We start from the raw sequence: 22,790 nt of genomic DNA, 5'->3' as shown, positions 1-22,790 counted from the left end.
CACGAGCAGCTATGAAGACTCAGCAGCTCTGCCGCGCGGGGAGAGTGGGATTGCAGCGGCCAGACCAATGACCTCCCTAGTCGAATACTGATAATGAAGGGACACAACAAGCCAATGTCAAAGATTGGATCGCCAGGCCTGGGACCTTATCATGGTGACGAGGTGCTCATTGGCTAGAGTCGTTGGGGTGATTCGACCATATCGGCGCGAACAGCGGAGAGGCTCGCATACAGGGGGGGACCAACACCACCTAGGGTCATGCTGGCCCGCGCCGGTAGAGAATCAATGGTCGGCGGCCGGCGGCCACGGCCTGTGAGAGCGACGGGCGACATGGATGGTGAGGAGCGCTCGGCATTCAGCATGATAGCTTCAAGCAGCTCTCAATAGAGCACAACGATGAACAATGCGACCAAGGTTGACTCCGGTCTTGATCGAGACGCGTACCAGAAGGGGTAGCCGTGCAACAAGGCATGGTAGCCTCACAAAAGCTGATCATAACTCGACCAAGACATTGGAGAACAGGAAAGTCAACCAGCCCAGGATCTAAAGATTGAAAGCCTACTCAGGCCACGTGCACCATTGAGAATACTACGGTTCCTAAATGCTTATCGCTTCTGCTCAATGCGTCTCCCGCCTTATCACACACGGCTGCTCTCCACGACGTCCACTCCGCAACCCTTGGCGGACATTGAAGCTCATCAATTCCTTAGCGATTGGATGCGTCGCGCGCTTCCTAAAGCCGAAGACGCGAAGCACCCCTCCCCGCCAGGGCCTCTTTGCCCCTCACAACAATCAGCCCCTCGATGAAGGCGCGAGGGCCTTGAGATGTCCAGTTGCCTGCGTTTTTGTCAATATTGATGAGTCTGAAGCACGCGGCCTTAAATTTATATGATCACTCAAATCCTCTTTGCGCATTCCTCGTTCTTGGGAAACCATCTACTTCCTGAACGTTTGATGATCCCGCTTGCGCTACCAACACGAGCGCTACCAACACGATAAAATGTCTTCGACGTCACGACCTAGCCTATCATTACCGAACGCGAGGCCTTATCCGTTCGACTTTCCTCTGGCAACCACGGCGCTTGTCATTATCGACATCCAGCGTGACTTTGTCGACCCCGGCGGCTTCGGCTCCGTTCAATGTGGCAATGACGAAATCTTCTCCAAAGCTCGGTCTATCGTGCCGGCCGTCCAAAGAGTTCTCGAGATTTTCAGATCTACTCGTGGGCATGTGATCCACACGCGCGAGGGTCACCAGCCTGATCTCGCCGATTTGCCGGCTGCTAAGAAGCTGCGTCAGATCAACAATCCCAATGGCCATCACTTCATGGGCATCGGCGACCAGGGGCCCATGGGGCGTCTGTTAGTGCGAGGAGAGTATGGCCACGACATAATTGACGAGTTGCAGCCCTGGCCCACAGAGGTGGTCATCGATAAGCCGGGCAAGGGCAGCTTCTGGGGGACGGACATCCACCGTGTGTTGCTGGCGCGAGGCATCACCCATCTCTTGTTCGCAGGCGTGACAACCGAGTATGTATTCTTGACATGCTGTAGCGAGCTTGTACTGACCCTTCCCAGGTGCTGCGTGACGACAACGCTGCGCGAGTGCAACGACCGTGGCTACCAATGCTGTGTCCTCGAAGACTGCACGCAAGGCTTTGACGCTCAGCAGGTGACGACGTCCCTCGATACCATCTGCGCGCAGGATGGCCTGTTTGGTTTTGTTGGTAACAGCGCAGACTTTGTGGCAGCGACCACGGATGTCTCTACTGCTCCGGTATCGCAACTCGTCACATCAGGCCCCTTTCCTTCGATCGACGACTTTCAGGCACTCTATAAAGATGGCCGAATAACACCCACGGACGTGGTCAACGCCACGTTCGATCGCATCGAGGCTTATCAAAAGGATGATCCAGCCGTCTGGACGTCCCTCGCAAAAAGGACAGATGTCCTGGTCGCTGCAAAAGCGCTTGCGGAGAAGTATAAGGAGAAACCTTTGCCGCCTCTCTTCGGCGTTCCCTTTGGCGTCAAGGACAGCATAGACGTTGCAGGTGTTGAGACAACGGCCGCATGTCCGTCGTACGCCTACGTTCCCAAGGCCACCGCCATCTGTGTGCAGCACATCCTCGATGCTGGAGGCATATACGTTGGCAAGACGAACCTCGATCAGCTTGCAACCGGTCTCTCAGGCTGTCGCTCGCCGTACGGCGTTCCGCACAGTACCTTCAGCAAGGACCTCATCGCAGGTGGATCCTCCTCGGGCGGATGCGTTGCAGTGGCAGCTCGCCTCGTGCCCTTTACGGTAGCGACCGATACGGCAGGCAGCGGTCGCGTCCCGGCCGCCTTCAACGGAGTGGTAGGGTTCAAGCCGACCAAGGGCACCATCTCCGCCCGTGGCCTCGTCCCGGCTTGCAAGACGCTCGACAGCATCGCCATAGTGGCAACCTCAGTCGCTGACGCGCGCGCTGTATGGCGCGTCATCGCTAAGCACGACAAGGCGGATCCATACTCAAAGCTGCCTCACACGCTGCCTACGTGGAAGACAGACTTTCGAGGTCCCAAAGACGGTGGCTTTGATTTTGCCGTGCCCCCCTCCGCGGCTCTCGAGGCCTGCACGCCCGAATATCGCCGCCTGTTCGCCGAGGCCGTGAAGAAGCTGCAATCTGCGGGAGGGCGTTTGCGGAACACGGACTGGGAGGCTTTCGAGCGGGCGGGTGAGCTGCTTTATGAGGGGGCGCTGCTGCACGAACGCATCACATGCATCGGCAGGGAATTCCTGCAGTCGAGCATCAAAGGTGGGAGCTTGCACCCCGTCATCGAGGAGCTTTTTTCTCAAGCGCTCGATTCGGCACCAGACGCGTACGATGTGTTCCGCGACCAGGCTACACAGGCTGAGCTCTCACGCAGGGCGCACATGGCATTTGACACGCTTTGCGGCGGTGTGGATGTGCTCGTTGTGCCGACCACGGTGTGCCACCCGACGTTTGAGGAGATTGCTGCAGATCCTATTCGATTGAATGCCAGGTTGGGAACGTTCACGCATTTTGCGAATATCGTTGACTTGTGCGGGTTGAGCGTGCCAGCTGGGACATATCTTGATGTAAAGGGGACAGAGCTGCCGTTTGGGGTGACGATACTAGCAGGCAGCGGGTTTGATGCAAAGGCACTGGATGTTGCGAGGGTTCTTGAAGAAGTAATGAAAGCCAAATAAGGGTCGTGAGATGTTAAGAAATGGAAGCAGAACTACGCGAGATGGTGGAATCAGATGAGAAGAGACGATGCGACCAAGTGTATCGTGAGTTCCAGCACGCGGCCTAATATACCGACAGCTACAACGTAGTAGGCGGCATAAACCCAGGAAAGAAAACAATTTCTATGCCGTGCGAACCGTCACGAGGTGAAGTTGCTGTTCGACTTGAAGCACAGAGATCAACTGCGCGATGCGAGGCTCTGTCGTATATTAACACCAGTCGCGTCAGGTATCCCACGATGGATCCTATCATGGGCAAAGCCAATCTGCTCAACGTGAATGTCGTGTCGTTCGGGCCTCAGTTGACGAATGCAGAAGGGGAAGAGCAAATATTGGCTCAAACCCGAATAATAACTACAATATGAGCAGCAGCAAGCAAAAGAATGCCGTCAAGCTCTGTAATTGACGAATAGCTTTCAAATCAGGATGCTGATAGATGTCTCTTTCATGTGAAGAAAGCCGCACTCGAGTCCCGGCCATGTCCACAGCCTTCGTTCCAACTACTGTCAACATGCTTTCAGGGGCGAAGCATGCCCCATATCGGCATTGTCCGGTCCGTCGGAGGAGTGATCCCCCGAAACGGCAAAACAACCGCGCCAGTCGCCGTCGGCATGACGAGGAACGTTTGTGCCCAACCTTTCCGGGGGCTTTCTTGGTCGCATCTTTCAGCGCATGGGAACAAATTAGGCTGCCCGCTTGTTCATGGCCCTGCATAAGGGCGGCCTCGCTCCTCCAGGGCCGGAGGAAGCTGCAGGACACGTAGGAAGCAGCGGGGCGAAGCACAGCAGACTACAAGGGCCGGGGTGCAGAGGGCAAACCAAGCGGGCTATCCAGGCCATCCTTGATCCCTGGGGATCAGGACCAAGTTGCCCCTCAACGGCAGACGAATAGGACGGCTGAGGCTGCGATTGCCGCGCACTAGGGTCCGGCGCCCGTCCGTCCAGCCTGTCGATCTCTACCCAGTCAAGGTGTTTGTCTCAACCCCATCAGCTCATTTCCGAACCTTGGTAGCCTTGACTTGCGATTCGAAGAGCAGATACTTCCCCGCCAAGCATACCCTATGATCCGGTCACTACGCTTGTGTCCGGAAGACATGTGATGATTCTTTGTTCAAGATGCTGGGTCTCCTCATCAGTTGAGGTTACGGCTGGCGATATGACGAGCTGCTGATGCTGCCAAGCGACCTTCCCATTCCGGAGGTGAAGAACTGTCCTACACCGGCCAGGTGGTCGCTGTGTCTGGGCACACGATGCCGCATGTGAAAGTTTTCAGGGGGGACTGCGGCGCAGCAGCGAACACCTGCAGCTTGGAAATCTGCAGCGGCTTCCACTGTGTCGGGACCAACAATGTGAACAGTTGGAACGCCGAGAAAACGTGGCCTCGGAGAGAACCCATATGGTTGGGTTTTCTGAGCCAGCTGGCTGTTGTCTGCGTCCCAAGCTGTTGTTATTGTGCCATGCACGTGTTTCTAGGCGCTTGGCGGTTCTGGTGCTACCTTACCATGTGGTGATACTGCGCAACGATGCACCCTTTGCCGAACTGACAAGAGATGCGGCCCCATTCGACTGTCGCGTCAATTCCTTGGACTAGGTTTCATGAAGATGTGGAAATTTCTATCTCGGTCTTCTACTGCCGTTCAAACCTCAAGGCGCCAGCGTCCAACGGTTCATCCAACATTCAATCCCTCCAGACATAGGTTCCGAACGCCACAGTTCAACACGTAAAGACCCAAGGCAGACGCTTCCATTAATCGTACTGTACCGTAAAAGACTTTGTCTGTAGAATCGCCTTCTCGCTGTGGTTGTCGGGTTCCACGCCGCTCTGGCTCCCAGCATCGACCGTCACATGAGTATCCCCGAGAATATTGTTGTCCTTGTCCCTGTTAGATGACGAGAACGTCTGCATCTCGTTATCGTCAAACGCCTCGTACTGGTTTCGTTGCTTCCGGGACCGGCTGAGGCCGTCTGCAGATCTTGGCTGCCCAGCGTACTTTCGAGCGTACGAGGGGTCGGATGTCGAGTCGCCGCCCATCAACCTCGGAGCGAAGTGTCGGAAGAACTTTCGCAGGGTTGGCATGGAACCACAAATAATAAACAAGTTGGCCTCCAAGAAGCTGAAATTCACATGGTCAGGTCGGCTTCGAGCAGCACATAATGAAGAGACTTACGACCAAATGTTTGCTGGGGCGGCTTCCCATGTGAGATCCGTTGTCTTCAACACTGGGAGAAGATAGACTAGGCGGATACATGACGTTGTTACGGTTCTGTTCCAGGTCAGTCACGTCACGTTTTCCACAAGAAGCTTTCCTTACACTGAGCCGATGCCGAATACAATCAGAGCACCGATCTTCTGACCACGCCCCATGTGCAACTTCAAAACCATGGGAATCGGCATGACGAATAGAATGACGTCGGTCACAATGTTGGACACAGCAGTAGCAATGTACAGAATGCCCACATCGATACAGGAGCCACCGATCACGGTGATGTCAAAGGCTTTGCGCACCGGGTCGCAGTGGAAGAGGAGCATGCCTGTGATGATGACTGTGTACAAGCCAACAATCACAATCATGAACCACGTCGCGATTCGGAACCGGCCCTGGGGCGTGAGGTGTAGATAGAAGGTAAGCAGCGACAGTTTGGTGAAGCCGTTGCACAGCATGAAGACGGCCGCAGCGACATAGGCGATCTGTAATCTCTGAGATCAGCAGAGCTCCCCTCCTGGCCTGGCGGTTGACTCACGAGAGCGTATGTCTTGAAGTCCTCCAACGGAATCTCCCAAGCATGAGAGCAGAGAGTCTTAATCCTAATGGCCTCTGTATTCACTGGTCAGTAGATGAGTCTCCGACGCAGGTTCAGAAGTCAACATACCAATGAGGAGAGCCTGCGTCACGACAGAAGATATCTGAGTAGGGGTCAATCACTGATCACGAAGGTCTCGCGTTGCCGGAATGGCCCTTACCCATGCTAAGCACATAAAAGCTGCGTCCCTGTTAGCTCTCAGTTCGTAGGGCATGTTATCAAATATGCGTACCATCGTCGACCTGCAGTCCTTTGGACAGGAATATCTTGGTGTAGTAGCGTTGTAGCAGGGCTATGAACGCCAGTGGCCCCAGGATCCCAAAGATCAAGTAGTGCTCCAGCACCTTTTGCTGCTGAGGGTTCTCAAAGTCCACGACGTAGCCCTCTGGTGGTGGCACCAAGGTCTGCACACCGTTGGTGACCGGAAAGTCGGCCATGGTAGACGTCGTCCACTAGCGGAGCGTGGTAGTGGATGGGGTCGATCAGGGTCGTGGGAGAGACGGCATCGGATTTGGGAGCTCTCACGTTGTATAACAAGACATTCTGCAGGATCTGCAAGAGTCAGGACTCAGCTGAGACGTCGCATGAACAAGGCACCACGGCAAGTCTGCTCGGAGTAGTAATCTGCGGGGAGGACCAGAAGGTTGATGACGGGCGCTGGCTGGAAGGAAGATGAGTAGCGTCAAGAAGACAAGGGGGGCTGAGGCAGGGTTTAATCTGTGCCGGCATGCCAAGCGAGCTGGCATCTCTCTCGCGAAGTACCGCGCCATGCGATATGTTCTGCCCCCGCTCCTGGTTAAGGTTCCTCATGACGCTGAGCCCATCAGCCACCGGGGGTTCTCCAAGACCTGTCGAACCTTGACCCTGAGATTCGTCTCATCAAATCAAGGTTATGGAAGAACAGGGGCCTCCTACTACTGTTTCAATGGATCGAAGGCAGGAGAGGAAGATTGTGCTACCGAACGATTGGTCTTTCTGGAGCAGCATCATCAGGGCAGATGCCTCGCTGACTACCACATGAACGCCCAAGACCCTAAGACCGACCGGCCAAAGTAGCCTCCTTTGGATTGCTATTGACCCGCTGAAAACGGCCCGGAGAGTGTACCTTTTAAACATTTGGGCGCATGGAGACCTTGCCCGAGACCTTATCGGCGGGACATGACTCGGGACTCGATCGAAGGGATCAGGAGAGCCCCATCATCCGCTGGATAATGGGACTCTCCCAGTCCGTCCCGCTTATCCGAACATTCATTACCTGTGTGAATTCTTCGATAGATGCTGGGGGTCTTCGGCGGCTTCCCTTCTCGTCCAGTGGCCGTTACGAGGCCAGGATACGGCAGTACTTGATGAATGAAGGATCAGGGGCAGGGCTTCTTCTCTCTTCCACCGTCTTTCGCTTCCCCCTCTTCAACCCCAGCTTCCTCTGAGCGCCAAGTGGACCCGGCAGTGATCTGCAAGGTGCTAAACAAGCTGGGCGGCACTATCCACCTTGGTCTGGTTCACCCTCGCCCGGAAGAGGTTGGTCTCTTTTCTATCACGACTTCATGTGTGGCTCCAAACTGCTGCTCTTACTGGCCCTTCCAAACGCTGACCTGGGTCACAGGAGCAGGCACAACCCCTTGACTAGCTACTGTACGCGACGCGAGGCACGGGAGATGCCGATGAACTTCCTCCGAGACTATGAACTTTCCAGGAGCTTTGTTTTCATCGTCATTCACCTAGCCTCATTGAGGTGACGACCCCGATTACCCGTTGTCCACTGTCTGTCAGCATTTTCAAGTGTAATGCAATGAGATTAGACTCACATGTCTCTTTCGAACCGAGACGGTGGATTGCCATGAGCAACCGCAGCGAGACATAAATTAACGGCCACGCATGCCGATCTCAATTCCACACACCCTCCAGCGCACATCATTTCGAGGGTCCTTCTGGAACCGCATTGTCTCATCCCTCGTCACAGTCTGTGTGTCGTGTTCATTCATCCGTTCGCCAGCACTTCTTTGCCCAGCCTTTCAACCCAAAACACACGAACCATGAAGCTCATCACTGCTGCAGCGATCCTCGCTTGGGCCTCGGAGCGCACGGCGGCTGCCGAGGCTGGGGTCCAGAGCCCCCAAAGCGTTTGCGTTTGTGCCATCCTTCTCCAGACATGCCTTGCGTCCTCCACACAATGACAGATCTCTGTGCTGACGGGTCGGTCGATTACAGTGCACAGCGCTGGCCAAGGACAAGGACCTCGTGGGCAAGGTCATCAATTCCACCAATGCTCTCTACAGCCAGCGTCTTGACACGTACTACTCCGCCAACGCGGCTCAGGAGCCATGGTGCATGGTGTTGCCCCTGGGCACCGCCGATGTAGCTGCCACCGTGAAGATCCTGACCAAGAACCAGTGTCCCTTTGGCATGAGGAGTGGTGCTCACTCCGCCTGGGCAGGGTCCAACGGCATCAAGGACGGAGTGACTATTGACTTTGGTGGGTTGTCTCATATTCACGAACTTGCTCAGTCGCAGTCAGGCGGGTAGTATATATTTCACAAATTCTGACCGCTCGCCAGCGTACATGAACACGACGACCTACAACAGGGCAGCAGGAACCGCTTCCATCCAGCCTGGTTCCGATTGGGAGCGCGTCTTTGATGCGCTCGACCCCTTCGGCGTTTCAGCCGTTGGCGGTCGGGCATCTGTTGTCGGTGTCGGCGGCTTCACGACCGGCGGTGGTGTAAGTGACTTTGCATGTTGAAGGGCAGTCCAAAGTAATGAGCTAACACTTTTGTCAGTACTCCTTCCACTCCAACTCTGAGGGTTTCGCGTGCGACGCTGTCGCCAACTTCGAGGTTGTCCTCGCTGATGGCAAGATCGTCAACGCCAACGCCACACAGAATGCAGACCTATGGAAGGCTCTCAAAGGTGGTTCGGGCAACTTTGGCCTCGTCACGCGTATCGACCAATGTGAGTACAGACTTTCGACGTCGACTGAAATTCTCCTAATGTGAACTACAGACGTTGTCGACTCAAACATGATGTGGGGAGGTCTCAGCACGTACGACACGAGCAAGCGTGATGAGCTCTTCAACGCGTATCTGAACTTTGGCAACAACATGGACAAGGACCTCGCCAGCCAGAACATCATTGCGATGATCTACAACTCTGCAGGATTCATTTTTGTGTCCGTTCTGAGCAACATCGATTCCATTGATAACGCGCCCGCCTTCGACGAATATCGCGTCATCCAGAACACGTCAAGCACGGCCCGCATCGCCCCTGTTGCCCAGCTCGTCCCCGACTTCACCGGCCCGACTCCCCTAGGACTCTAGTAGGTGATTTCCTGGCCACTTTGTGTCCAAATTTCTGACCGTTATCTGTAGTGCAAGCTGGATGAACGGCATGACGACACACGAGCTCCATGTCATGGAGTTTATCCAACAGGCGCATCAAGAATACGTCGGCAAGATGAAGGCAGCCGCTCCGGACTCCAACTTTGAAGTGCTGCTCCAGTTCCAGCCTGTGACGCAGTCGATTGTCAACCACAGTGTCCGCAAGGGTGGCAACGTCCTCGGTCTCGAGACCATCGTCAAGGACGGCCCGGTTCTGATGTGGCTGATTGCTCTCACCGTTGACACGCCTGCGAACCAGGAGAAGATCCTACCCATTTGCCTTCAGCTCCGTGATGCAATCAACGCCTATGCCGACAAGACTGGTTCGCAGAAGAACTGGGAGTTCCTCAACTACTCCTTCAGGGACCAGGACCCTATCTCCAGGTACGGCGCAGAAAATGTTGCACTGGTCAAGGCTGCGTCCAAGAAGTACGATCCCAATGGTGTCTTCCAGAAGCTGCGCCGTACTGGATTCAAGCTGCCGGCGTGAGGAGAGGTTAGCAACCAACGTTAGATCCTACGACACCAGCACCGGGACATGCCCGGATCGTCGTGTACATACAACCAATGATAAAATGACGAGATAGCTAGAGTCTAAGCGTGTAATGATATTATTCATGGGGTTCACGTCACGCCTTTTCCAACGGGATACATGATGAGAATTTTAGGGTGGCTGTTGATCTTGGTCTTAACTATGTACGCTTATTATCATAAGTCGTCCAAGGCAGCACAATGCTCGAACAATAAGGAAGACGACAGACAGGAAGTACCAAAGACGTAGGTAGATTAGGGTCATGACTTTCAACATGAAGGTCTAACCAACTGCCGAGTTTTCGGTCCGCCTAAACCCCAGAAAACTTCTCGTCACCTTGGTGTGCTTCCACCGGCTTCCCCCGTTTTGTCCAGACTAGGTGTCTCAACCCTCCTCGCCTGCCGTATTAGCACTGCATTTTTGCATGAGATTGTTGGCATGACCGATCTTTTGGTCACTTCAATGTCTTGGCTGGGCATTTAGACCAGTCCTGATCGGACATACACTCAAAGAATCACGGGCGTTAAGTTCAGCAAGAGAGGGTCCAGTCGGACATAGTCGAGACGCCAAACTCTACAAGGCTTAGAAACCTTCAGTACGCCTAGCACACGCCAAGACCACGCTGAGCCCAATGTCACCGCAGCCAAGCAGCCCTCACCCTGGTCGTCCTCATTCATTCACTATCACCCAGTATCCCTGATTCTTGCATCCTGCACTGTGAAGCTAAGCTGCCGCGTATGTCATCGGTCATAACCCGAAGTGAATAACTTCCTTAGCGACACTAAAGTTCTCTCTCTCAGTCGCTGCTTTCGCTCTGATGCTCGGCGTGCCGAAGCTGCTCCCGCATCAAAATCCGAGTACAGTCCGGGCTGTTCAGTACCCAGATCACAAAGTGGACACAAGATATGCATCAGGCAGAGCCGCCCTTGGTCTCCATATGGTTGCCCGGAGTGCATCAATTTTGATTTCAGCGAGGCTTTTGAAGCATCAGGGCCGTTGTTCTAATAACTGTTCACAAGGAGATGTTGAGTATTCAATATGAGCATCCAACTAGTCAAAACGAAAGTATTTCATCTTGCCTCAAACCACCATCCTGGAGATCTCATACTTGAACGAGTGTATCTGCTGCCCACCAAAAAACAACTGGTATCGTGTTGGTTTCTCAATTTCGACCGAGATTCTTCGTATAGTCGCGAATAGCTTCGCCCTACCTATAACAAGCCAGTCATTGAGCCTCTAGCTAGGACGAAGTCTTAAATAGATTGTTACTAGACAGAGAGAAGAACACAGGGAGAATATGGTTCAAATTCTATACAGGCTGTGTGTGCTTGATGTCGAAAAAAGTCTCCTTCGGAACTTCTAATAAGATATTCACATTATAAGGCCAGGCTAAATATCATTCGATTCATCACCAGCCAGGAGTTCACGAAGCAGTCAAGGTCAGCCAGCAGTACTGCATCCACAACAATCAAAACTATCAGCCCGCGATAGTGCACCCATAGCGGCCGGAATGGTCAGCAAGACAGTTCATGGCGCTCCGTTGCAGTCGAACTGATATCATTCAACTACCTAGCGCTATTCTCTCCGCCACTCGATGACAAGTCCCAAAATTCTCAACAAAATCGTCTTCAATTAGCGTTGTTCCGCACGGCGGATCGTCGCCTAGCCCACTAAGGAGATATCGGCAACAACTACGACGCGTCAGTCGCGTCACCAAGATGTAGGGAACAACTGACCGCTACCGATGATGTCCTGCCTCTCGAGAGAGTCCTGTACGCGCGCCCACGGAACACTCGCTAATGTTCCTGTCACGACACTAGACAGACCTCATGTTGCGTCCCCAGGCCGTACCAGAGGCGTTCGTGAAGGCCGACCTCCTCAATGCGTCAACCGAGATCCTATTTCGGGTATAAAGGTCATCGCTGTGCGAAATTTTCACTCTGTTTCTGCAAGAACGGAAGGCACTCAAAACAGCCGCCGCATCGGAGTACTCCGCAGTCCCAGCATGTCTTCTTCCCGTCCGTGTCGCATGCTGAGCTACAACAGAGTCCAGATTTGTCGGTCGAAACACCCCCAACGATTTCATTGGCGGATATCTTGCTGGCCGTGAGGACTAAACGAGAAAGGATTGTTGTGAGATGCATGTTGTGCGGTGACAGCGGCAGCAGAGGGCTCAGGTCGCTGACTTGTTTGAAAATTGTTGATGTGGTCAGAAATGCGAGTGACGGGCTTTGGCTGAATCAACCGAATGCGAAAGAAGGAAACAGACCCGGAGCCAAGCAGGATGTTTATTTGTAGCCAGTCCATTAGTGGCGAATGTAATTCAACTCATCAACGTGAGACGGCTGTGCGTCCAGATTGACTTGTAAAAGGGTCTGCTTAGGAGCCTGCTGTCGCCAACTGCAGTTTTGCCTAAACGGTTCAATTTTATGCGGCCGCAGAGAGCCCGCAGTGTTGCGATAATTACGTCACAGCTGTGTAGTCTTCGAAAATGAGATGGAAGCTCAATACATTAGGTTTTGATTCAGAGCTCACCCGGGCATTACCAAAGCCCGCTTCACTAGCTGAGGCTCGGGCCTCTCTTAGCATGGACTGGTGATGGGATATCGCGGTCCAACGCCTCGCATTGGCAAGCTCGGTTCCGGGTCTGTGAATCAGTCTTCAAGTTAATGTAGGATACTTCAAGCAATGTTGGAAAAGATGACGGTACACGAACGGTACAAGAGAGATGCCAGTGGGCTGGTTCATGGCCAGGAAGTGCCATTGCGAGGGCTTGTCTTCCGACCAAAATTGCCGCTTCGCATCTGGCTTATGCTGGGACCATAACATTTCTCATATCTAGGAGGCTGAGATCTAGAGGACTCAGATCTAGGAGGATGCAGACGAAGACATCGGGGGATCCGATCAGCATAGGGCCAAAGCGCTAACCATGTCTTGAGCAGATACGGGAGTGTGGTTGCCCCGATGGATCACGACCAAACATGGGTTTTCCTGGTTGGGTGGACGTACCTTTGCTTCTTTTGGCAGGCCGCCTTTACCCATTATGTACTAGAGCTTTGATTACTGCTCAAAACCATTCAACAGACCGCTTCTGCAATCTTAACTTCATGGCCAGTACACCAACAGTATCCCTCGCCTCGACGATGGCATTCACAGATGCATTGAACTCCGGTGCGAATCGCCTGAAATCCATTTTCAGTCGCTCTTCAAAGAAACTCCACCCATCACGCATCATTTCCGAAGAAAACCTTGCACGTTACTGCCCAGGAGGGTACCATCCTGTCCGAATTGGGGATCTCTTCAACAACGGCAAGTACAAGATTGTCAGCAAACTTGGATATGGTGTTTACTCTACCGTCTGGCTTGCGTGCAACCTCGAGTGAGTTCATACACAGCTAGATGAAGGGTTTGGGATCTAACGTGAAATGTAGAACCAAACGACATGTTGCACTCAAGGTTCTCACTGCCGATTCTTTCGGGCACCAAAAGGACACCTTTGAGCTGGATATCCTGAAACGCATCAAGGCCCAGCACATCCAGCATGCTGGAAATGGCCATATTTTGGGGCTCCTGGACGATTTTGAGCACCATGGTCCAAACGGAAACCACGTCTGCCTCGTCTTCAAAGCCATGGGCCCAGACTTGTCGAAATACAGAAGGCTTTTCCCACACTTGAGAATTCCCGTACCTCTTGTGAAGCGAATTTCAAGACAGCTTTTGCTTGCTCTGTCCTATCTACACGATGAATGTCGAGTCATCCACACAGGCTAGTACCATATCCTCATCCAGGTTGGAGGACAAAACTGTCTTGATAGGACGACCTCGTTATACCTTGGGGCTAATGGAAATCATAGACATCAAGCCGCAGAACATCGTCGTTGAAAGTCCCGCTATCAATAGCATGTTCGAGCAAACGCCTTCTGAAGCTTTTCGACCACGTGGCTCGCCACTGGAACCCCCCAATGACTTCTATATGGCGTCGACACAGCTGTCCTCTACCGAAGAAGATATAGCTCACCCAACTGAACTTTCAATCCGATTAGCAGACTTTGGAACTTGTGAGGCCGTCGATTAGAGTTCAAGTAGGCAGATGTAGCTAACTACAACTAGCGAGCTGGTTTGACAAGCATCTCACGGAGTGGATCCAACCTCAGATGCTTCGAGCACCCGAGGTAATCCTCGGGGCAGACTGGGACTACAAAGTTGACATCTGGAACTTGGGACTAGTAGTGAGTCTTCTCGCATTCTGGCTAACCATGGCCCTCGGCAAGTAATAACAGCGTCCTTTTCCAGATCTGGGAGCTTGCGGAAGGCCGACTTCTTTTTGACGGCGCATGGACTATCAATGCTCCATATAGCCCTGAAGCTCACTTGGCACAGATGATCGCCGTCTTTGGAAATATCCCAAGATCACTTTTGGCTCGATCCAGAAACAGGGACCGATACTTTGACACTGACGGTATGGGCGTAACCACCTGCCTGGCTTCCGCAGGCCCTTGTTTGGGTCGCTGCTAATCTCAGTAGGCAAACTCCTTGAGCCCTCCGCTTTTCCGCCTTGCTCTTTAGAGCAATTCAGCAAAAACCCTGATAATTCAGAATCTGAAAAAAGGAAATTCCTGAGCTTTATCGACTCCATGATCAGACTGGATCCGGGAGAGCGTCTCGATGCCACAAAGTTACTCGCGTCGGAGTGGCTAAGACTCACGCCATGACAACACATCACGATGTATTCAAAAGCTTTAGATGCACTTTCTCAGACCCTACAGATCTCGCATGGTTGAAAGGCTTCTGGCCAAGTCCGCCATATGACGTTCGATCGCGGTGCGCTGTATCCTCGCGTTCGGCCCGGCCGTTCGTCTTGTGCACGAAGCTTAACAGGTCTGTTGCCACCGAGCCAGCCTTTCGGCCTCAATAACTTCCATCACGCTCGACAATCACGTAGCATTGTTCCGATCCCTCGCCTGGAGACGCGCCGATACCTCACAGGCTCGACTCGTCCGCCTCCCGAGCCCAGAGCCGGATGGATCGATGTGTATCCTATCTCTTCATCGACCTTGGCAAATGAGCAATTGTCGAGTCGTATGGATTCAGAGCCATGCTTCCCCTCGTCGGAGATGTGTTACTTTGGCCCTGCGGCGCCGGCTCAGTACCTTCATCCCCTATCGAACGATCCGATTCTCGGACTCGAGGTGGGCGATCTGATGCATGGTTCCCCGCGCCCCTTCGAAAGCTGGTCGACAGCCTCATAAAAAGATGTAGGCGAGCTGTCTTGATAAGGGGAGATTCGGCCCTTGATGAAATTCGACTGGGAGCTCGCTTCGGTCGGGTTCTTTAGCGTCTCAGAGACGCAAGGTGTGGGTGGTGTTTTTGGTACCCCTCACAGGCGTTGGCGTCCGTGGCACCACATCAAGCCTCGAAATCACAGATTGAGGGTCAAGTGTAACAAGCCCCGCGCCTCGACACCCTCCCTGTACGGGAGCAAAGTAGCTGCTCGGGGATCTCTGACTGCTATGACTTCTGGTCATGTACTTGTCCAGTCATCACCGCGAGGCATCCTAGCCGGTATCTTGAATAAGGCTGAGTTGCCGTCTTCCGTATCCCGCAGGGCTCAGGGTGGTACTCCTAGCTGTAGATAACTAGATTTGAGACGTCTGTTTATCTCTCATATACTAAGAAGTATTACGGCCTCGAACTTGAGGAGAATACCTCTCCTTCTACACAAACCTAGATTCGACACGGAGCTCGCTATAGCCATTGAGCAACTGCCTGGCTGGCACCAACCTAATATCATACGACTTTCTAGCAGGCTGAGTGGCTCTGCGAGCTCTGTAGATGCGAAAGGTTAGCCTGTATTGTCGATGATGTAGCATGATATGCGTGTTCCCTCTTTCAACGTCCGATTTCCTCCTCAATTTTGGACTCCCTAGACTTCGAAAGTTAAACGATCGAAGAGGTCGTGACTGGGCACGAGTTGTAACTTTCGAGTTCCCATGCTCTCAGGCTTCCGTGGACCTAATTCCTTCTTGTCATTCACAATACCAGGGACGGGGGTAAAGAATTAAGGATTGAACCCAAAATCCGGTCCCTTGAGCATCACATTGATCGGGGCAGCCATCACTTTTCGCGGTGCCAGGCCGAGCTCTGGGCCGTCTCGAAATGAAATGCGCCTTTATACTGCATACTCTCTACTATTTGAGGTAAGGCGCTGTCCATGATACATTGCTCATGGGCATGAATTCATGAACCAAGGACAGGCTGGAAGCTGCAGATCCCTCCCAGCTGCAGATATCCACAGCTGGCCAGGCGAGACTCGCGTTTTTAAACACCTTGACGATTCCAGGGGGGGTTACGGGGCGGGTTAGGGTTGCAAGCTATTTTTGTCACAGCCCCAGCTAATCTAGCTTTTCCGAGTCCCATGTCAGCGCTACTCATCTGAGGTGCCCGGTTCTCATCTCTATCCGGTAGCAAGATCCGGACAGATCTTTACCTCCTCCACGTCTCGTAAAGTGCTCGTAGCTCCAGCCAGCGACGTACCAGATGCTGTGCTGATGATGCTGATGTGCAGATAGCCAGCGGGAACGGCGCCTCGATGGCATTGCTCCCGAGACGGCTGACGAGCTGACCTTGCCCAGCCTGAGAATTAGACACCCGCCACACCACCAAGACTTCTCAGCCCAGCAGCTCTGACGAGTACCGGCAGACGGGTAGGCGAAGGATGACGAAAAGGGACTCTGGGGGCGGCGCAGTTGGCGATCTCGGCCCACGACCGCTCACAGCTGAGATTGGAGGCCCAGCCCGACAGCATATGCAGGCAGGGATCTCATCCGTCGCATCGCAACACAGATGCTGACGCCAAGGATGCAGGTGGGTGGTGAGAAAGCGAGCGGCGAAGGAAGCATACAATTCGAGCACTTCCCACCCTCGTGTCCCCTTTCGCAAGCTTGCGATCTAGCACCTTTGTCTTTGTTTCCGTCTTTCTTTGTGCTGTCGATTGCCTCTTCGCCGTTGCGCATTGCCTTGTCCGTCTCCCAATCGCTCGCTCTGATCGCTGCAGCTCAATAACATTCCGAGTCCTTTGGACGAACTCCGAAGTCCGGCGCCTTGTCTCCTCATTAAACGAAAGTCGCAGTATACTGCGAGAAAGGCGTTTCGGCATTTCGCGTGGCAGCAGTTATTTCCGGCCGGATACCAGGACAGAGGGCGACAGCGACAGCAACACCGGTTGGGCGCTTTGGGTTATCTCGTCATCTTCGCTTGTGTTGCGACCACGCCTCTGCTCGCTCAACGACGACATTCAAACAAAACGGACCAAGAGGCGAAGAGGAGGACAGGATCGCCAGGATGGACGATGATGCATTTGGCATCCGGCACAATCAACCGGCAGCGATACACATGACGCCCATCTCGCAGAGGAGCTCGGTTCAGCGGAAGCCAGTCGGCTCCGGCTCACGGACATGGTCTTTTTCGGTCTCGGGAACATCTGCGACCTTCTCACCGGGTGTCCCTGGACAGGTATCACGGCACGAACGACGGGTCAGCTCGCCCCTCGCGCCCAATCCGCGAACCTCTGCGACAGGGACAGGCATCGTGTCACCTCAGTCGACGATTGACGAGACATCGGCCTTCAGTAATTACTTTGCCTCGAATCTGCCAGCCGCTCACCGCCCGCAGCCTTCACCGATACAAGTTGAACATGACTTCACATATTCCAATTACCAGAGCTATTACGAGCCGTCCACGGCGAACACCACCCCGGGCTACCATTCGTCTTCAGCCCTTCTCCTCAACAAGAATCGTACACCGGGCGAGGAACCTGTCGGCAAGCCATTGGCATCATCCACGGTGAATCAGGTTTCCTCTACTGACCAGCAACGACGCGATCAACCACCTGCGCCGCCGTCTGCAGGCTCCGGGCCACTCGGTGATGATGCCAGCCCACCTCCCTACAGGTTCAGCTACTGGCGTCCTTCGTACAACATGTACTTCTTTCTCTGGCTAGGCATATGCGCCGCAATGGGCCACCACTTCTTCTACAACTCGCTCGATGGCCGCATTGCCGACAACCACATCCGTATGTTGCGCTACGGTACGGCCCTGTCCTTTGTTGCCAAGGCCTCACTGGCCGCGTCCGTCGTCCTCGCGTTTAAGCAGCGCGTGTGGTTGACGGTGCGCCGAAAAGCCATGACGCTGAGCGCCGTCGACTCGCTCTTCGCCGCCGCCGACGATCTTTCGGCCATCTTCAACGCCGAGATCTTTCGCCAGGCCAGGGTCGCCATCATCCTGGCCATCTACGTCTGGTGCACGCCGCTCGTCGTCATTCTGACCTCGGAGACGCTAGCCGTGCGTAACGAGCTTGCCGTCGAGAATGTCACCTGCCCCGCCGTGCGCACGCTCAACTTTGCCGCCGAGGAGACAAACGAGTGGCGCGAGGCGAAGCGCGTCGACAAGCTGATTTCGCTGTCCGTCAGCCTGTGGAACACGACACGTGGCGCCCTCGACGAAGATGGTAACGAATTCGAAGGCTGGTACGACTACTTCACCAGTCCGAGCTGGCAGTTTGAACAGGTGGCCACGCTGGCTGCCCTTTCAAAGACGCCGGTTGCGAGGGTCGGTGCCGCCGAGGAGATATGCGGCACGGGTTGGAATTGTACCTACACCGTTCAGTTCACGGGTCCGGGATACAAGTGCACCGAGCTGGCCTCGGGAGTCGGCTCGAAGCCGAAGAAGCTGGGCAACGCGACGGCGCCTTTCGGGACGGAGATACTGGCTCCAGAGGGGAACCAGACATACGTTGCCCAGGCCTTCCTGGGGCACTACTCGGAGACGCAGATGGAAGATGTCTGGCCCGGTGGCATACCGACTACGCCGGCGCCCTTTCCGAAGCACCTCGGCGCTCTTCGCACGGAGCCCATTCTTTGGATCGGGTACTCTGAGGTCGACGATCCCGCTGAGCTGCAACCTGACAACCGGAGTGACCCGAAATGGGACCAGGTCTACACGCCCAAGATCTTCGGATGCGAGCACTACGAGACGAAATACGAAGTTCTCTTCAACTACACGGGTCTCCTGCAGCACACAAACGTCACGCGCCGCGAGTTTCTCCATCCCGTCGTCGACACGACGTTTCTCCCCGACGAGCCGGCCAACGACGGCACCATGGACAACACGACAGCCGTGCCCGAGTCAAACTATATCCTGCCGTCCGACACACGCCGCTACCGCCGCGCCATGGCCTACCACTCGATCGGCATGCAACTGCGCACCTTCATCAACGGCTCCATCACCGAGCCCGGCAAGATTGCCAACACGCGCGCCCTCCAGACACGCCTCCTCGATCCGACAAACTGGCTCGGCGTCCGCGACATGCAGGGCGCCGTGCGGGGCTTCTACGAAGACATGCTGCTCTCCATGCTGTCGAACCCGCAGTTCCTCGCCGTGGCGTGGGCTGCCGCGCCCGAGGTCGTCAGTGGCGTGAGTGCCGGCGGCGAGAATACCAAGTTCCCCTGCACGCGATCGCGCAACGACAACCGGTATCGATACGTGGCGTGGGAGCTGTGGGCCGTGTACGCGGCCGCCATCGCGCTGGCTATCGTTGGCGTCGGGTTTGGCACGGTGGCCATCTGGGAAGAAGGCTTGTGGCGGAACACGCGATTCAGCAGCATCGTGGCCGCGACGCGGGGGCCTTGGCTTGAGAAGGTGCCGTGGACGGGAGACGGGCCGGTCGAGGGCGAGGCCAAGCGCGTCAAGGTTGGGTACGGGCTTGTGTCGCCGAGTAGGGGCGAAGACGGAGTTGCGGAGGATGAGGGGCGCTTCGAAGGACGTCCCATGAGTCGTACGTGGGATGCGGGTGATGTTGTGTCGCCGAGAGGCCCGAACAGAGTTTCCACGGTTGGAGGCAGAGGGGACGGCAGTGCGCGCGATAGGTTCGCCTTTGGACTCGAAGGGGACGTCAGGCAGGACAGGGGCGTCGAGCGGGAGGCCGAGGAGGGCGGTGGTGGGAGCCTCGGCCGGAGCCCAAAGTTGCCATTTAGACGGACATGGCAGCGGGTGGATCAAGCATGAGGCAAAAGCAGGCATCGCAAGTGGCGTTCATCAAGGAGCATGCGTATTTTGTAAACTATCAGACTTGACGATACTAATCACCCGACATCTGTTGGTTGTCCAACGCGTGAGATCTTCTCTAGCAAGCCGTAGTAAGACCATTATTCGTTAGCATGCTGTATGTTGAGGCAGTTCCGGCAAGGAATATCCTACCTTAAGCAGCCGGAGGCGTAGCGTTGTAAGACTTGGGCAAGCTCTCGACCGGACAGTCAAGATGGATGGCTACAGACACCATGTCAGCAATAGAAAACCGACGTCACGTTCAAAACATACCGTTCGCAAAAAGCGAATACGTGTCCGCGTTGTCAAGCGCCCTGTCCGGATCGAGCTGCGTAACGTTAGGGTACGAGTACGCAACATCCTGAGTCGAAGGTTCGTAGACGGCCGGGTTGTGCGTCATCTCGTGGATCATAGTCGTCGCGTGGTCCTGCTTGTGGCACATTTGCGGCAAAGGCGGCCTCGTGTCGAAGAACATGGGACACACGATGACCCAGCTGTTCAGGGGCCAAGTGTAGGCGACGAGAGGCACCGAGCACTCTGTCCAGTCAAAGGGCTCCGTGCAGTAGACGCGCACGCCGCCCGAGTCAGACGTGCTGCACTCCTTGGCCACGGCATCGAGACGGTCGGCGACGAGCTGGCGCGAATCGGAGCTGTTGGAGCGGAAGTACTCTACAAAACGGAGCGACGTGACATCGCGTGCCTCGGCGGCGCCCGCCTCGGCGAGGGGCTTGCAGTTGGCGAGGGCATCGAGCATGAGTTGGTGCTGCGTCGTATTCTTGCACGAATCCTCCTGAAGCAGAGCCCGATGCTGCAGAGGCGCCGGCACGACGCGAGACAGCGAGGCAGTCGCCTCGTCAATGGTGACGGTCAGCTTGTTGGACTTGTATTCCTCCGATACGGTTGGCAGAGAGGCACTGTCAGGCTGAGCGGCAAAAAGACCAGTGGCAGAGAACTCGTAGGTTCCGGCCGAGAGCCTGTATAAAGAAGTAGCGTCAATCTTCTTGACAATGGCTGACCCGGGGCGGAGAACCTCGTAGTTCTCTGGCGCCAGGGCATCAAAGTCGACAGACGCGACAATTCCCTGGAACGCGGCCTTCCGTCTAGAGCCGTCTGCGGCAAAGGTCAGTCTTGTCAATGTCATAACGAGGGAGCTGCTGCCGCCACCACGTACCAGACTCAATTCTCTGAGCGTCGAGAAGCTGGACTCTGGTCGATCCAAAGATGGTTCCAGGCTTGAGAAAGGCGAGATCTTTAGAGCCAGCGTTCTTAATGGTCGCTTCGATGAGAAGAGGCGCGCTCTTGGCCGAACTCAGTGTAACCTCGACGTTGCCCTGACTCAGGGCGGCCCGACGAGAGATGGAGTGAGCAGTCGCGCTGCAAGCGCTGAGGGCTGCGCCGAGGAGGGCGAAGAACCGATGTGAATGCATCTTGATACGTGACGAAGGGCTGGTGACCGGTTCCCTTTTCCCTGGAGCAAAGGGGGCACGCATGCCTTTTGTTGTGTGCTCTGACTGGGAGCATCTCTCATCGGCCGCAGTCCGAGGTCCCGCATCCAAGAATACTACTGCATCTCTCATCGGCCGGCAGCCCGATGTCCCCCGTCCAAGAATACTACTGGGTTGGAAAACCCGCCGACAAGTGAACCGGAGAAAAACATGCAAGGATCGATACGAGGGCCGACGATACGAGGTTCCCTTGACCTACCGAAATGAGTTAGCACGATCGTCAATGCAGGTGAAGCCCGAGCACATGACTTGTGCCTTGTTTGCACGTAAACTTCGCGAAGGAAACTCACGACAGGAACGAGACGTAGCAGAGACGTTGAATAATTGCCGCGAGATGAATAGTGCCCTCCGTCCCCCTTTGGGGGCCATGACTGGCGTGGGGTGCAATTGTCTTGAACTAACACAAGCTCCCGACAGTCCAGGTTGCAGGCAGTCAAGAGATGGTGTAGTGGCGTCCTGATGCTCCGCCATCAAGACCCTCTCAAGTCGTTCACAGACCGTGTAAGTCCATGTCGGGGACAAGGCAAAGCTCGACACCGCTTGCCTTGGCAAACATAGTCTTAGGCTCGAGGTCGTGGTGAGCCCTGGAGTCCAAGGCATCTGGAGATGCCGTTCAGCTACAATGAAGACTCGCTCTGCCCCTCATATCACCTGGCGATGACGAAAGGAATTGTACACCAAGCCAGTTGGTCTCATGTACCTCAAGCGAATACCATGCCAGGATCCAACGCCATTCTATCATGGCACCTTGGGTGAGAAAAGAACAGCCCAGTCAAGAAAGGCAGCAGACAAGTCAGTCAGAATCATGAGCGAAGGAACAAAGTTCAGGAAAACCGCGTCTATTCATCGGCGCCATTCCCTTCCATCTATAAACATCGGCACCGCCGGTTTCATGATGCCCACACCCCCCCGGGCCCCCAACCAGGATGGGAGACGCGGGGGGGAGATGCTTTGGTCCGTCAAAACGTCAAGTAATACACGAAGCCAAACATAAAAAAGTAGGCAAAACATTTGAGGGGATATATACAATTGAAAAAAGTTCTGTAAAAAAGGAGGTTCATTCTTCAAAGGAAAGAATTCAGGAGGGGAACTGGCCCTCTCCATGATTTCTGCTCTCTGAAACGATATGGGCGCGTGGAATCGCCGGCGCCCTGGCATTTGCCAACCTGGGAACAGCGCCTGATGTCACGCTGGCAGCTTGGACAATGGCCGCGTCTGAGCATTTGC

General features: G+C 54.7%; 6 protein-coding genes across 6 annotated transcripts; 4 read left to right on the top strand and 2 right to left on the bottom strand.

The window, feature by feature from the left end:
* Nucleotides 1-1,000: 1,000 nt before the first annotated feature.
* VDAG_05359 (glutamyl-tRNA(Gln) amidotransferase subunit A) lies at nt 1,001-3,211 on the top strand (the record flags this gene model as incomplete). The annotated part of the gene is made up of 2 exons (XM_009652254.1): nt 1,001-1,530; nt 1,579-3,211. The coding sequence occupies 2 exons, from the start codon at nt 1,001-1,003 to the stop codon at nt 3,209-3,211; spliced, it is 2,163 nt and encodes a 720-aa protein (XP_009650549.1).
* A 1,633-nt stretch (nt 3,212-4,844) lies between these two features.
* VDAG_05358 (uncharacterized protein) lies at nt 4,845-6,727 on the bottom strand. Its single transcript, XM_009652253.1, has 7 exons — nt 6,284-6,727; nt 6,212-6,231; nt 6,121-6,154; nt 5,992-6,065; nt 5,562-5,938; nt 5,418-5,513; nt 4,845-5,363 (listed from the first exon to the last, which is right to left on the bottom strand). The coding sequence occupies exons 1-7, from the start codon at nt 6,486-6,488 to the stop codon at nt 4,997-4,999; spliced, it is 1,173 nt and encodes a 390-aa protein (XP_009650548.1). The 5' UTR covers nt 6,489-6,727; the 3' UTR covers nt 4,845-4,996.
* Nucleotides 6,728-7,961: 1,234 nt separating this feature from the next.
* VDAG_05357 (FAD binding domain-containing protein) lies at nt 7,962-9,915 on the top strand (the record flags this gene model as incomplete). Its single annotated transcript, XM_009652252.1, has 6 exons — nt 7,962-8,177; nt 8,260-8,524; nt 8,607-8,770; nt 8,829-9,000; nt 9,052-9,364; nt 9,417-9,915. Exons 1-6 carry the CDS (start codon nt 8,085-8,087, stop codon nt 9,913-9,915), a joined length of 1,506 nt encoding a protein of 501 aa, XP_009650547.1. The 5' UTR covers nt 7,962-8,084.
* Nucleotides 9,916-13,100: 3,185 nt separating this feature from the next.
* On the top strand, nt 13,101-14,523 carry VDAG_05356 (protein kinase domain-containing protein; the record flags this gene model as incomplete). Its single annotated transcript, XM_009652251.1, has 6 exons — nt 13,101-13,336; nt 13,389-13,641; nt 13,724-14,015; nt 14,068-14,186; nt 14,251-14,424; nt 14,482-14,523. 6 exons carry the CDS (start codon nt 13,101-13,103, stop codon nt 14,521-14,523), a joined length of 1,116 nt encoding a protein of 371 aa, XP_009650546.1.
* A 2,775-nt stretch (nt 14,524-17,298) lies between these two features.
* Nucleotides 17,299-20,019, top strand: VDAG_05355 (uncharacterized protein; the record flags this gene model as incomplete). The annotated part of the gene is made up of 1 exon (XM_009652250.1): nt 17,299-20,019. One exon carries the CDS (start codon nt 17,299-17,301, stop codon nt 20,017-20,019), a length of 2,721 nt encoding a protein of 906 aa, XP_009650545.1.
* A 301-nt stretch (nt 20,020-20,320) lies between these two features.
* On the bottom strand, nt 20,321-21,485 carry VDAG_05354 (metalloproteinase; the record flags this gene model as incomplete). The annotated part of the gene is made up of 2 exons (XM_009652249.1): nt 20,321-21,168; nt 21,230-21,485. 2 exons carry the CDS (start codon nt 21,483-21,485, stop codon nt 20,321-20,323), a joined length of 1,104 nt encoding a protein of 367 aa, XP_009650544.1.
* Nucleotides 21,486-22,790: the final 1,305 nt, after the last annotated feature.

This window comes from Verticillium dahliae, genomic scaffold (genome assembly GCF_000150675.1).
Source record: "Verticillium dahliae VdLs.17 supercont1.10 genomic scaffold, whole genome shotgun sequence".
Classification (NCBI taxonomy): Eukaryota; Fungi; Ascomycota; class Sordariomycetes; order Glomerellales; family Plectosphaerellaceae; genus Verticillium; species Verticillium dahliae.
This window is presented reverse-complemented; position numbering and strand designations above follow the sequence as displayed.